General features: G+C 42.3%; 1 protein-coding gene across 2 annotated transcripts in view; it reads left to right on the top strand.

Moving 5' to 3' along the window:
- GOLPH3 (golgi phosphoprotein 3) overlaps positions 1-14714 on the top strand; it is a 37653-nt gene extending 22939 nt beyond the window's left edge. For both annotated transcript variants that reach the window (XM_054987114.1, XM_054987112.1), the window contains 2 exons: positions 3609-3723; positions 12733-14714. In XM_054987114.1, coding sequence (XP_054843089.1) covers positions 3609-3723; positions 12733-13157 — 540 coding nt within the window. In that variant the 3' untranslated portion in view covers positions 13158-14714. The remainder of the gene's footprint in view (positions 1-3608; positions 3724-12732) is intronic.
- Positions 14715-15476: the final 762 nt, after the last annotated feature.

Raw genomic sequence — 15476 nt, 5'->3', positions numbered from 1 at the left:
TCATCTTTTCTGTCTCCTTTCAGTTGTCCTTTCTGGTGCCATGACACCTGTGATGTAGAAGACAACTTGCTACGTCATAATCAGTGCTTGGAGTCAGTAATGGACCGGAGAAGGGTGAACAACCTGAAACTGAATCCTGACAATTCAGAGGTTCTGTGGGTTAGTAGGAAGGCATACCAGGAACTTTGAGATCTCTCCTGTCTTGGATGGGATCACACTTCCTTTGGAAAGCCAGGATGGCAGCTTGGGAGTGCTGCTTGACACAGCAGTCGCCTTTGAAAACCAGGTGGCTGCAGTGGTTTGGAGTGTTTTTGCCCTCTCTTTGGGGCTACCCTTGAAGAGTTTTAAATTACAGCTAGTGCGGAATGCTATGGTTAGATAGATTGTTGGGCCAGCTATTGGGAACATGTGATTGCAGTAATACAGCAATTACACTGGCTACATCTACTCCTGGGGCCAATTCAAAGTGTTTGTTCTGTCCCTTAAAGCCACATATGGCTTGGGGACCAGGGTACTTGAAGCACCATCTTCTCTCATATGTTCTTGTATGGCAGATCAAATCACAAGAAAAGGCCCTCCTAACTGTCTCATCAACTAAAGAAGCTTGTTTAGTGGGTACATGAAAGAGGGACTTTTCGGTGGCAGTTCCACAATTATGGAACAGCCTCCGTAAGGTACACTGGGCTCCTTTAGGAGGCAGCTATCATGGTATTTAGGACTGCTTTTAATTAACTCAGTTTTCTCTAGTTACTGGCAGTCTTGTTGTTGTTGTTTATCTTATAAGCTGCTTTGAGTTACTTGTTAAAGCATAGCAGTAGAGAGGAAGGTTACCATTGATTGCTGACTATGTGCCTTGTGTCTCCTGTGCCTTGGAGAGTAACCCACCAATAAAGACTTGAATCCACTGCTTGAAATTCAGCAAGTGGGCCAGGTGCATCTACATTTCTCAGCTCCAAGTCACTCTTGGGGGTGAGAATCCTTTTAGCCTCTATGGCTAATAAACCTGCACTGAGAATGTAAAAACTCATCTGCTCAGTATCAGTGTGGCTGATCATCTTTTCGCGCCAGAATTATCAATACCAACCTCCGCAGTACAGGGCCAGCAGCAGAACATATTGCTGAGGCAGAATCATCGAGCCAGATCACTATTGGAACAGAACAAAAAGAAACACTAAGAGAAATGTCAACCCAAGGTAAACAGCAGCCGTCTCATCTACCTTGGTTCTGGCCCCTGGGGTGAATTTTTCCCTGTGTATTTTGGCACACCAATGCCACCAGAACTGTTCTTAGAGATGATTGACTGATAGAAGTTAACTCCAAATGTACAACATGTGGGGTTCTTTTCTGAAGACTATTTGGAAGAACTCTCATGGGGTATTCTCCAGCTACCATACCCTGAACCACCAGAGGTCTCCTAGGGCTAGATTTCCTAACCTGCTCATTGTACCCTGGCTCCTCCAAGCATTCATTATCGGGGACCTGGAGGCAACATCATCATTCTAGGTATTTTGAGTACAGTCTGGATTCTTGGGATTGATTTTGGCTGTTGTCCCCTTGCTACTTCTCTGAGTCATGGGAGCCCCAAGACTATTCCAGCAGAAACTGGAATTGATTCTCAGGAGCCTCCTACACACGTTGTTCACTACACACTTCTATGGGCTTTTCACACAGCACATGCCTTGGGTTTCATTGCAGGTTCATCTACCTTCAGTCTCATTGGCTACAATCTCACGCTCTCTGACTCTCCTCTTTCAGGACTGACTGCATGCTCTTTGGTCCCAAAGGTGGTCTTTACTACTCCATATACATTATTACCTGCTACCACAGGGTTGATATTGACACCCACAGAACCTGTCTGGAGATTCCTGCTGCACAAAGATCTACTGTTCGACCAGCTCCCCAACTCCCCCTAGGAGCCAGTGAGGCTCTTTTACCTCTTTCTGTCATTCAGCAGAGGGAGATGATTTTGTCTTGGAATCTGATAGCAAGACTTTGCACTCTTCTCTCAACCCATAGAGCAGAGCAGCTGATTTGATTGGCCACATCGTTGGGACTGAAGATAATAAAACAGTCCACAAAACTTCACAACTCAGTTTGATCTTGTAAGTGCTGGTGCATAGATGCTGGTAATGTTTTACACCGAGTGTCGAGGGACTTCTGGGAGAAAACAGCTTCTCTACCTCTCACATCAAAAAGGCTAGAGAGCTTATAATGCAAGAGGATTGTAACTGACTGTCTCTTGTTCTTCCTCCATTGTAGTGGAGGGCTCTCAGGGCAAAGGGACCTCCTCTGCCCCTACAGATAAACAGAAGCAAAAATGGGAAGAATCTTCTGAATGCTAAGCAGATACTCTAACGCCAGCCTACAGCCCCTCAGAAATTCTTCCTCACTGATATCTCAAATTCAGCATATAAATGATGCTGAATTGCATCATTGATGCATCATCGTTGGCAGTGGAGATGCTGCTCCTGCCCTTGCGTTCTAAGGAAAGAACAAAGGAATTTTGCATTAAGTGAGGGAGATGGATCATCTTCCATTTATTCTTTTAATTCTCTCCAGATCCAAAAAATTGCTATGCGCTGTTACTTATACCACCCCCCTCTGCTAAGAATGTCCAGATTTTTTCCTACTGTTAATCTTCTTCTCATCTGTCTCCTTAAACTTTGTAGAAACACCTTTGCTGATTGTCTTCTTTCCTCTGGTCGGTTCTGAATGTGTCTTAGTTGTATTTTGTCTTCTGGTTCTTTCATCTGCTGGCTTCGGTCCCTGTGACTCTCGGAGTAGGTCCATGTGTTCCAAGATTCTGAAAGATGCAGTAATGCTGTTAGATTGCTCCCTGTGAAGCAGGCTTCCATGTCCTGATATGTTGGCATCTTTATTGGTTTGTCTTTAGTAGAAATTTCAAGACTATTTACTTTATTAGCACAAATGGAGGCTGGGTAGAATTTTAGCTTTCTATGATTATAGTCTTTTAAAAATCTTAAACGAGTATTTTAAACAAACATTATAAGAAGTATTGAAGTGTTGTATTAAAATTCTACAGAATGCAGTGTATAATATGTTCAGTCACAACATTTGTAGAAACTGTAGCTGCAAACCTAAAGATATCTGTGTGTGGGCTAGCAAGGTTGTTAATTTTATGGTCACAAAACGCACACACAGTCTGGAGGTGCAGTCCTGAGCAGTATTCAAAGGCTTAAATTATCAGGACATTGAGTTGCTTTCCAGGAAGTTGCAGGACTGGTTCAAGAAGAAGCAGTGGGTTGGATGCTGCGGAAAATCTCTACTGGAAGATGTCGTTTCTATCAGCAGAGTCTGTCTTCCTAGTCTCCCCCTTCCAATGCAATGTCCCTCCCAAATGCTGTTTCTGGGGGACAAAATATTCCAGGAACAGCATGAGGGGAAGGCAGAGCAACAGGAGGAAGGAATTTAAAAAAACAAACAAACCTCCTTTCTGTTTGTGGAAATTTCCACTGCTTCCCAAACTGTATTCCTTCATTGTGTCTTATGATATAAAAACACTGCCACTGTTTAGCGGGTGTACTTTCCTTATTTACTCTGCTTGCTGTTTAGGAAGCTAACAGTAACATTTTTGTATTTCCTACCAGGTTATCTGCAAATCAGATGCTCCTACAGGGGACGTTCTACTTGATGAAGCTCTGAAGCACATTAAGGAAACGCAGCCTCCTGAAACAGTGCAGAACTGGATAGAGCTGCTCAGCGGTAAGAGAGATCTGGAGAAAATTAACCTTTTAAAGTGCTTAAGAAACTAGTTTGGGCTGCAATGCAGCACTAGGTTTTAAAGGAGAACATTTCAAGCCTATGGCTTGCCCTGTTCCTATATAGATATGCTTACTTCACAGTGCCATAATGAATTTAACAGAATTAATGTTCATATGTCACATAGTTGATTGTATGTTTACTCATGCGATCCATTGTTTTGCCCATTGTTCAAGAGGTGAGATGAAGATGAGCACCTGTCAGCTAACCAGAGCCGCCTCTGAAAATCTGGGCCCTACTTTGTCACTGGGGGGTGAACACTGGCCAGTAAGGAACACATGCAGACTCTGTAATCGGACTAAAATAGCTTTCTAGGCATAATATAACCTATAAGCAAATAAAGCATGCAAGGAGAATGTGATACATGAAGTGGCTGCCACTCAAGTGGCTATTACTGTTTAATTAGGTATTTTAGATTGTGCCATTGTAGATTTGTATTGTTTTATTGCATGTTATTTATTATCCTGTAGTTTACATTTTATTAATGTTGTAGCCCGCCCTGAGCCTGCTTGCGGGGAGGGCGGGCTAAAAGTTAAATAAACTAAGCAAAGATAGGACACACAGTGAAAAGAGATTATAAAGATATTCATAGCAAATAGTAACATTGCAATAAGTTCTGCAATGTATCCTACCCTCGAACTCATCTAAAGGCCATCTGCTTAAAAAAAAGCTAAGCTCTGTAAGTTCTATGTTCCAAGGGGTTTCATAGCTACTGGTCTAGAAATCTCCCTCCTTGGAAAATCAAACTAAAGTGGCAGTGGCAAGTACACTATAAAAAGGCCAGAACAACAATTAACTTCTTGAAATCAAACCGATACTGTGTTTATGGCCAAGTGCATGCCATAGGAATAAAAGCCCAGTTTGGTGTAGTGGTTAAGAGCGGTAGGACTCTAATCTGGAGATCCGGATTTGATTTCCCACTTCTCCACTTGAAGCCAGCTGGGTGATAATAACACAAGGTTATTATTATTATTATTAAGCAAGGAAGTTGTATGGGTTGGCTAAAGATTTCATCCGGGGTCTGTAATGGAGGGGGCCATGCAGTTGTTATACACATTGTGACTTTCTCTGAGTCAAACATCTATGACTTGAATGTCCACATCTTTATCTGCTTTTCAAGCATTTCTATATACTCAGTAATATGATTTGCTCCTCACTGACTTTTATGGGGATGGAGGAGAAAATACTGAACTGCATGTTCTGTCCGTACCTGTAGAGGGTTGATTGTCTGTTTTCAGATAACTTGAATAGTACCATGATGTTGTTCCTAATGCTACTTAACATGGGGCACATTATGCCAAAAGCCCCCTAAATAGACCTACCTATTGTATAATCAGTAAACCCCACTACTGCTTGCATACTCTGAATATTATTGGAAATGCAATACCAGAACCCACTGGAATGTGTTTTCTGAAGATTTTTTCCAGCATGTCTCTAGAGGAAAGGCAAGAATTGTCTCATTTCACTGAAAAACTGTGAGTGAGTTGTTGTGTTGTTAAACATGATTCAAAAGCATACAAGGTATTCCTGATTTAAGAGCGGCTCTCTTAATCACAAAAGTCAGGAGTGTAATTTACAATTTCAAAGATGATAGTTATTCACTGTTGTGGATCTCTCAAGGCCATGAATGAGGAGTAGGGCTTATTACTGAATTATAATCCTCTTGGGCTCTTCAAAACAGCAAGCCTAGTTGCTCAGGAATATTGTCAATTTTTAATTTTATTCTGGGTGCGGAAACAAAACATTGCTTTCACTGGAATAGATGAAGTTTGTAGAGCAGAATACTGGATCACCAAATGTAGGGGGGGGAGTGCGTGGGGATCTATTCAGTTACAATTACTATATCAATTCAGAATGTGCAATCGAGCTAAATGTCTGCGAAAGTAATCTCTCACATTTCTGTTTTGTAAAAAGCTGTGTGTGAGTCAAGGTGTGATCTCAGTACATTCTCTACTTAGTTGCTTCTGTTCCCCCTTTATTCAGTTTTCTCACACTTTGTTAAGTGCCCTGCACATGTAGCAGGATCTAAGGCATGTTTACGCAGAAGCAAATTCCAGTGACTTCAGTGGTAGTCAGAACTGCATCCTCAATGACATGTATCTGTTTTTCCCTTGAAAACGGCAGGAATGAGGTGGGCAGATAAGACACCCTTGATGTTTTCGTGGCAGCACTGAATATGGAAAATCAGATTCTGTTCTTTGAGTTTATTTTCAAACGTTTCTATCAGTCATCGTTAAATAGCAACAAAGAGAGTGCAGCTGAGGGCTGGAAATCTAGGCTTGCGTGTCATTTTAGCTATAAAAATGGTTTGTGTCCTGTCTTAACCCTACCAGCTGTAATGGGAATTATTATTAAAATCAAAGCTAAATTAAACATAAAGAAGCATTAAAAAATCACAAATAAAATATAGGGCAGGAATGAGGATTCACTAAAGTAATGCCGAGCAAAAACAAAAAAGTTTTCATCCTTGGCAGAAGATAGCAACAGAAGAGGAAAGACCTGCCTCCCTAGGAGCAAAATTCCAGAGTTTTGATGCCGTGACCAAGGAAGTCCTTTCCTGGGTTAACAACACCCACCTAATCTCAGAAGGCACCGGCACCCAAACCAGAGCCTCAGAGGATGACCACAGTGTTAAGATAGGTTCATAAGGAAGTATTCAAGTATATTGGTCTGAAGCTATGTAGGGCTTTAATAGTCAGCACCTTGAATTGGGCCTGAAAACAGATTAGAAGTCAGTTGTAGATAGACCAAAACTGGGGTGATGTCAGCATCCTGGCTGCAGCATTCTGTACCAATTGAAGCTTCTAAATACTTTTCAAGGAAAGCCCCATGTAAAGTACATTGCAATTTATATGTAATCAGGACATGCACCACAGCCCAGTGACGGAGGCAAGGCCACAGCTAGCCAACTAGTCAAAGCTGGTAAAAGGCAGTGCAGGCCACAGCAGCCACCTGCTTATCCAGCAGTAAGCCTGAGTACAAGATCACCCCCAAACTATTGACCTATTCCTTCAAGGGGACTGCAACTCCATTCATAACAGATAACATCTTAAATCCTGGGTTAGAACTTCCACACACCAGTAGCAATTCTATCTTTTCAGGATTAAGCTTCTGTTAATGAGCCCGCATCCGCTCCAAAACTGCCTCCAGGCACCAGTTCAGGGTTTCTAAAGCCTTCTTGGGATCAGCCAGAAGTGCAAGATAGAGCTGAGGGTCACCTGCATATGGGTGACAACCCAGCCCAAGTCTCCGGAGGACCTCACCCAGTGGTTTCATGTAGATGTTAAAGAGCATAGAGCCTTTCACAACCTCAAAGGCCAAGGCAGCCTCTCAATACCAACTTCCGGAAAGCTACCGTGCAAGGAGGACTGGAAGCGCAGTAAAACAGTGCTTCCCATTCTCAGCTCAAAAAGGGAGTCTAGATGGACACCATGATCAATGGTATCAGAAGCCTCTGAGAAGTCCAGGAGACTCAACAGTGTCCCACTCCCTCTGTCCATCTCCTGATGTAGGTCATCCACCAAAGCTGTTTCAGTTCCATAACCAGGTCTGAAAGCCTATTCAAAGACAATCCAAACAATCCATTTCAGAAAGGCTTGAAGTTGCCCAGCCACCTCCTGTTCAGTCACCTTCCCCAGGAACAACTGGTCCATCGTTATTGAAATCTCCTGGATCCAGGGCAGGCTTCTTCAGTAGTGGACACAGCTTGGCCTGTTTCAAGGCTTGGGGTGACCATGCCTTCTATCAAGGAGGAATTAACTATGTCTCGGACCTAGCCGGCCAGCCAGCCCCTCCCCCTGCAAGTATCATACAAGCAGATAATAGGCCTAAAATGTCCAAGGATCCTGGCTGCACCCTCAGACTGAATAAACTGAAAGGGATCACAAACAGTTGAACAAATTTGTACGCTGGCAGCTTCTGATCCTATCACTGCTAATATAGAGTCCCAAGTTCTTATGAATGTGAGATATTTTATCTGTGAAGTGTTGAGCAAAGTGGTCACAGTGCCATCCACCTCTTCTTGCAGGCCAAATGGCCTCCGACCACCTGGAATTTCTCCATTGCCCTACACTGTGCAGCTGCAATGGGGATAGAAAAGTGTTGTTTCTTTGATGCTGTCAGTGCCATGGAGTATGCTTTAAAATGAGCTTTCACCTGTATCTTACTGGATTTGTCCCAAGTCATCTTCCACTGCCTCAGTAGCCATTCCCCTTGTCTTTTCATCACCTGCAGCCCCCAGTAAACCAAAAGCCTGCCTTGGCTCTGACGCCAGAGAAAGAGTGCCTGGGAGTGATGGTGTCAACTGTCTGGGGTGATTTCCTCATTCCAGAGGTCAATCGGGGCATTGACAGGCGCATCAACCATATCAACAGGAAAATCCCCTAGAGCAGTCAGAAAGCCATTTGGATCCTTCCGTCTCCAAGGGCAGATCATTTAAATAGTTTCCTCGTCCCTGAAGACTCTTGGCATCCCTGTAAGTCTAAACCCAAGTAAATAGTGATCTTCCCATGACAAAGGAACCATCATCAGTTCCTCCACCCTTCGATCACATTCATCCCACGCAGATCAAGAGTGTGACTTGTGCAATGTGTAGAACCAGTTATTACCTGAGACAGACTCATGGTGGCCATGAAATCTTAAGCTACTCCTAAAAAGATAGCCTTGACATGAATGTTGAAGTCCCTCCAGGACAACCAGCCGTGGGGTCCTCAACACCAAATTCTTCGCTTTTTTGAGAACCAGAAAGGTAGATGAGGCACTGGGGTACATTCATGGGAAATAGTATTAGGGGAACTTGCGAGGAGAGCCTGCATGGTAGGTGATTGCCCGAGGCACGTGAGCTGCAGTCCTGATGACTTAAGGCAATGTACATCTCCCTGGTACGCTAGGGTCTCATATTTCCCAATGCTCTCTGGAATGAACATAAATTGCTGTTCCTGGTTTGCCAAGTCCTGTACTATGTTTCCACTTTTGAGCAATGCGTGGATTCATAAAATACTCACGTCCTTTTTTGGGTTACAAATGACAAAACTCTCTGTTTCTGCTGATGGAAATGGTTCACTCATTCTTATTTAAGGCTTGATTCTCAGTGAAGGGTAGGCAAACCTTGTGTCATATATGTCTGTCTACATATCTGCCATGAGTATTTTTTCTGTAGTCTGGGCTCTGTACTGATCCTCTGAGAGTACAGAAGTTGCATATCAGTGGCCTGCTTGGCTGGGAGCTGTTTATCTTACAGGTGCCTGCTGTGGTGTCCACTTTCGTTTTCGCAGCCGCTTGAGAATGTGTCCTTGAGGGCCGGCATGAGCCTGGGAACTAAAAATGACTTCATTTTTTGCTTCTCTCCTCCAGTTCTTCTGTACTTCTATCTCAAAACCCCTTCCCCTCCCTCCCTGGCTCCTTCGCACCAGAATCCTAACCATCCATATTCTAAAGGCGAGAACTTGCCCTATAACTAACCCCTCCTTTACACGTCAATTCTGCCAATACCCTTGTCTATGCATGCTGATACTAATGGATCTCTAATAAAGTAACTTTAACTCATACACTGGACTGTGTGCAGTGGAGTACTATGGGGGTCTAACTGCTAGAGCCTGACACCTTGTCTGGGCTATTTTACTGCAAGCAGGGGGACTCAAGTGATTGAATGCTTCTCCATGCAAAATAATTCCTGGCACAGAAAAAAGTGGGATATTGAGAGGAATGTCAGGTCAGAAACATTTTTTTCATGAGAGAAATTTCTTTGTGAAGGGAATTTTTGTGTGTGGAAGAATTCTGGTACAGTCTAGACACAGATTTGGTGGTGGTAGAAAGTGCTGTCAAATCGCAGGTGACTTGTGCCGACTGTGTACAGCAGTGTTTCCCAACCAGAGTTCCTCAAGGCATTGCCAGGGGTTCAATGAGAAATTATGGAATAAATAAATTTTTTGAATATCCCTCAAAATATCACAGTTACAGAACATTGACAGTACAAATGACAGTACTTTAGCGGTAATTGAATTTCACTCCCTGACATCAACTTTTTCTGGCCCATGAACATTTCCATAGGTAGGGGTTCCTTGGGAATTTGAAAGCTTAATTTAGGGGTTCCTCTGTGTCAAAAAGATTGGGAAACGCTGCTGTAGAATTTTCATGGCAAGAGATGTTCGGCTGTGGTTTGTTATTGCCAGTCTCTGTGTGGCAACCCTGGAGTTCCTTGGTGGTCTGCCGTTCAAGTACTAATCAGGGCCAACCCTTCTGAGCTTCTAAGATCTGCTGGGACTGGGCTAGCCTGAGTCCTCCAGGTCAGGGCAGAACCAGATTTATCACCTCAGTGAGAACTAAGCCTTGGGCAGCACCCCTGTTGGCTGTACATTGTTCCTTCTCGGTATACAGAGTACACTTGGACCAAGCTAATGCAAAGGTCAGTAGGATATGAGGTTGCTGTACTTTTCAGGGAATGTCTGACCTAATGTGACCCTGTATTTTCAGCAGATTGTGGCGTGAGGGTGGGGGCGCTACTTGTGAGGAAAGCACTGTTGTTGCCTTGCTGCAATAGCATGAATGTCTTTGCAGAATTGGATTCAGTATGGCCAGTCCTAAAAGTACAGATGAATGGATTCCCACAGTTCCATCCTGGAGAGATCCGAAAGTCTTTTGTCAAAATGTATGAACTCTAATAGAAGAGAATACTGGGAGTAGAGAGAGAAAATTTTCAACCCCTTCCCATCCATTACTACCTTTTTAAGTCTGCTTTTTTCTTCTACTGTCTTCAGAGGCTGTGGGTACTGGGGAATTTTTTTTCCTAAGTGCCATAAGAACACACTTATTCACACTTACGTTGTCTTGCAGTTTAGTGACCTTGGCATTTGCACGTCCTTAGGGTTCTCTCAACGTAGAGAAGCTGAGTACTTTATTAGTGCTAGTTAAGCTGTGGAAATGGAGAAGATGTTCTCAGGAGCTCAGTTAGCGCTTAATTTTGAAATGCCCTAAGAATGCACTTGTGCAGTCTTATAGTTTAGAAGCCTTGGTGGATGCTGCCCAATGACTTGCCAAAGGTTTGGGGATCCTTAGGAAAGCCATTTGCGTTCATTTGCAGACCTCACTATAGTGCATGAGCTCATTCCTGTGGCACTTAGAAAAAATTTCCCCTTCGTATTTTTGATCGCTGCAAAGAGGTGGGTAAATAAATTGATAACTTGGTAGGACTGTTCACCAGAAGTTAATCTGATCCACGTTGCTCTGTGTGTGTGTGCGCGCGTGCGCGCATGCCATTAATCAGATTTTGCAGTCATGCATACTTAAAATGCAGCCCTATGGTTCCTTGTAGTTAAGAGGTTTGGTCACAAGGTGTCACCAAGCTACTGAAGGAAATTAAAACTGATGAAAATGGTTGTTGTCTTTTTACTGGAGCAGAGATTTGCCTCCTTCAGTTCATCTTAAAGAGTTCTTCATAGGGTCTTAGATTGTACGTGTATAGGGCAAAGTATATCTTATGGAAGCACCTAGAATATTTTAAAGCATTTTGAATAATATTTTATAAGAGTTCAGCTGGAAATTTCTGTCTCCCTGATGCACTTTTCATCATATGTACTTTGCATCTCTCCACTTGAAAGGATCCAAATTATTCCAAATAAGGCCGAGATTGTCATCTTTTTCTGGGACTTCACAGATACGCAGAATGAGAGACGATTCTGCTGCCTTGGCTATTTTTATATATTCTTTGTATATAAAATATGTGCCCCAACTTTCTGTGTTAAATCCTCAAGGCAGCTTACTATATTTAAACACACCTCTATTTATTTTAATTTATTTATTTACGTTATTTATAGTCTGCCTTTCTCACTGAGTCTTAAGGCAGATTACAGTGTGGATCAGTACAGTCAATATCGAAGACATTTATATAAAACATTAAATGAGTATAAAGAGGGCAACAGTAAAAAGTGAGAACTTTGTCAGGTACAGTTTTAAGAAGAATGTTTTTGTTGTCTGTAGTACCAGAGCCTACAAGGTCAAGAGGCTCTGCGCTAAGTTCTAATCAATGGCAGCTCTTGATTGGAAGACACAGTAAGAAATTTCCTTGTTGGTTAATAACTTCCATCCAATAACTCCCTTTGAAAACTGTTGTTGGTTGTTATTGTCTCTGGATGCAAAGTGGCCACTTTCTTGCTGTATGAAGAAATTATTTGTATAAAAAATTTGGAAAGCTTGTTACATTTGATACTGGCAGTAACTATGATTGCTGTATTAGTTATGCACCGCCTTGGTGCCACACCGCCAATTAGTCCCTAAGACTTAGTCCCCAGCAACTACTTAGTGCATTGATGGTTGTTGTGGGTTTTCCGGGCTGTATTGCCGTGGTCTTGGCATTGCAGTTCCTGACGTTTCGCCAGCAGCTGTGGCTGGCATCTTCAGAGGTGTAGCACCAAAAGACAGAGATCTCTCAGAGATCTCTGTCTTTTGGTGCTACACCTCTGAAGATGCCAGCCACAGCTGCTGGCGAAACGTCAGGAACTGCAATGCCAAGACCACGGCAATACAGCCCGGAAAACCCACAACAACCATCGTTCTCCGGCCGTGAAAGCCTTCGACAATACATACTTAGTGCATTATCTGCCTAGTGTTCTAAAGGCAATCTAGAAGCTGGATGACTGTGGGCAACGGCTGCCATCTGAGCTTTCTCCCTTCAAAAGTGGGGGAAGCTGATTTTGTTCCATTTTCTTTGAGGAGGATTCTGTCCCTATTCCTAGAAAACCCCATCTTTATGTTAGCCCGATGGCATGAGACGAGCTTGCCTTCTGTCCTTAAAAAGGTCTTGCAGATGCTTTGGAGTACCCTGGCGTTAGAGCATCTTTGTGCACAGTATCTGTGCTTAGTATTCGAGAATTAATGCCTTGTCTTCCCTTGTTCATTGACCTTTGTTAACAATCATAGTACCAGTGTAACATTTCTAACTTGGCTTTTTTTTTCCAGGTGAGACATGGAATCCGTTAAAATTGCACTACCAGCTACGAAATGTACGTGAGCGATTAGCCAAAAACCTAGTGGAAAAGGGGGTTTTGACTACGGAGAAACAAAACTTTCTTCTATTTGACATGACCACACACCCTCTCACCAACAACAACATTAAGCAACGCCTCATTAAGAAAGTTCAAGAAGCCGTTCTTGACAGATGGGTTAACGACCCCCACCGTATGGACAAGCGCTTGCTGGCTCTCATTTATTTAGCCCATGCTTCAGATGTCCTTGAGAACGCTTTTGCTCCCCTTCTGGATGAGCAGTATGACCTAGCTACAAAAAGGGTGCGGCAGCTCCTGGATTTAGATCCCGAAGTGGAATGTATGAAGGCCAACACAAATGAGGTCTTGTGGGCTGTAGTAGCTGCCTTCACGAAATAACTGCAATCAGACTGCTCAAGTGTTCCTCCCCCCCCCTTTTATGTAAATCAGTTTCTCTTCTATTGATGATTCATGTTTTCTGTCATTTGTATTTCTCCTCATACGATGAAAAATCAGCTTTTGTTTCATGGGAACGATAGGTGGCGTGTTTGGTTGTTTGTGGTGTGCGTGTCTCTCTCTCCTTCAGGGTTTTGCTGTTGCAAGAGAGCTTCCTTTTCTTGAAACACATTTGATTGCCATATTGGTATTCCATTTCATATTGGATGTAAGTTGCATTATCTGGATATGATCTGTACTCTCTTCCTTCCATTGGAATGGTTTAATGTGGCAAGCGAGTGCCTCCCAGGGGCAAAACAAGCACCTAGTTTCCAGTTGATCCAGGTGGGCACATTTTAGCAGGTCTTATTCAGTGGAATGACCTAATGCAGTATACTGCTTATGGGGAGGGGTTGTGCATCAGCAGTACCTGGTAGATTGTGCCTTTTCTTAGATGTTCATTTTGAAGTGCTCAAAATCAGTTTTAAAATAGGGAGTATTAACATATTGGCTCAATAAACAGTTAAAGCCATCCCATATGTTTTTTTTTGCTTATGTAAAACTATGTTGATTTGTTTGCTTTAAAAAGTTAAGCTCTAACTCTTAAGGCTAGTATATAGAAAGGTCCTGTTGTTTCACAAAGAGAAAAGTTTTTGGGATGGGAATACATTCCAGTGTAGTCTGTATATAGTAAGAAAAACTCTACATTAACACATAACTGCACACATCTCGGTAACTGTAGTAAATTTCCAAATTTGTACACCTGGCGATCCATTATTTTCAACTGTTGCCTCTTGGAAAGATGGGCCTCTTACAGGAAGTGTGTGCCTGCGTGTGTGTGTCTTGTGTTTATAGTGTCTCTGGAGTTTGTACCAGCCAGGTGCAATCTGCCGATTCATTGCCTTTATAGCATTCATTGTATGATGAGACCACTTTATCATTGTTTCTATGGGGGGCTGGGGGGAGGGCTTGTGACCAGTACAATTCTTGAGTGCAATTTTCAATTTTTTTTGTTTGAACACAAGTTAACAGTTGTGTCTCATGTCATTAATCTACTTAACACTTCCAAAAAAATCAGTTGTCAATCTTAGCAGATGTTGCATGTAAATTGTTAGCAGGTGATGACTACAGTTCAACCAATTAAGATTTCTGTAGTGGGAAGCTCTACTATGTTTTAATTTTTATATACAATTATGCTGATTAGCACATTATTGTAAAATATATAAACTGGCTTTTTAAAGTTTATTACCTCTTTGCCATTGCTTGTTCTAGCTCCAGTCACAATGTAAATATTATGCATTGAAACAAATTAAAAAACTGATTTTTCCCTCCTTTTTTTCTTTCAAATAACCACACACTAATAGTGGGGCAGGTATCTAGAAATGTTTTGGTTAACATTGAAAGCAAAAAAAGTTCTAGATGGTGTATAACTGTAGCAGAAATTTAAAGGGATCCCCAATCTGTATACTAGCTTTTTACCTACAGTAAATAAACTCTGATTTTGAAAGTGCCTGAAACAGAGCAAGCATGTCATTTGTATTTGTTTAATTCTTAAAAGTATAGTCCTGTACAGTGCAAATACTGATGAATACACTTAAGAGCTAATTCTCTTGGTTCTGGGAAACCCCGTTAGTACTGAATCCCCATCTAAAAGTCTAGATTGGTTGTGGAAATGAGGGTAGAAACTTGTTCTTTGATGATCTGAGATTTTCTAGCTAGCGTTGTGATTTTTCTGGAACGATTCTGTGCTCTGAAAAAGAAGATAGGTGGTTTCTTCTGCTTCCACTGAACATGAGGAGCTAAAAATTACGAAGTATATACCTTTGTTAACATGACTGCTACCCACTGATTCTACGAGTGCAAGAAGTTCAGGTATAATCCCTCCAACTGCCTTTAACCAAGAAGGGCATGGTACAAGTACTTTAATTAATAAATAAATAGCTCAGATATTTCCAGCCATGCTCTTGCAAAATGCAGTTAAGATGTCCCATAAAACTTGCAAGTATACTTTTAGGGCTGAGATTCTCTATCATCTTTACATTTTCCCTAGAGGCCTAAACAAACTTAAATGAATTACTAGTATATTTGATATGGATGTGATTGTTACTGAGCCATTCAAGCTTGTTTTTGATAACAGGTTTAGAGATGCTCCCAACTCTGAGAACTGCTGCGCTCGAGGATTGTAACATGAAAAGTTTTTTACCAAGGTTTCTGGAAGCTCCTTCCTGATCTGTCTTGAACTGTTACTGGATGTGCTCCTGGCTTCTTTTGTGGAGATGGGGG

Source organism: Eublepharis macularius, chromosome 8 (genome assembly GCF_028583425.1).
Source record: "Eublepharis macularius isolate TG4126 chromosome 8, MPM_Emac_v1.0, whole genome shotgun sequence".
NCBI classification, from domain to species: Eukaryota; Metazoa; Chordata; class Lepidosauria; order Squamata; family Eublepharidae; genus Eublepharis; species Eublepharis macularius.
Note: the sequence above shows the minus strand (reverse complement) of the source record. Positions and strands in the feature narration are given on the sequence as shown.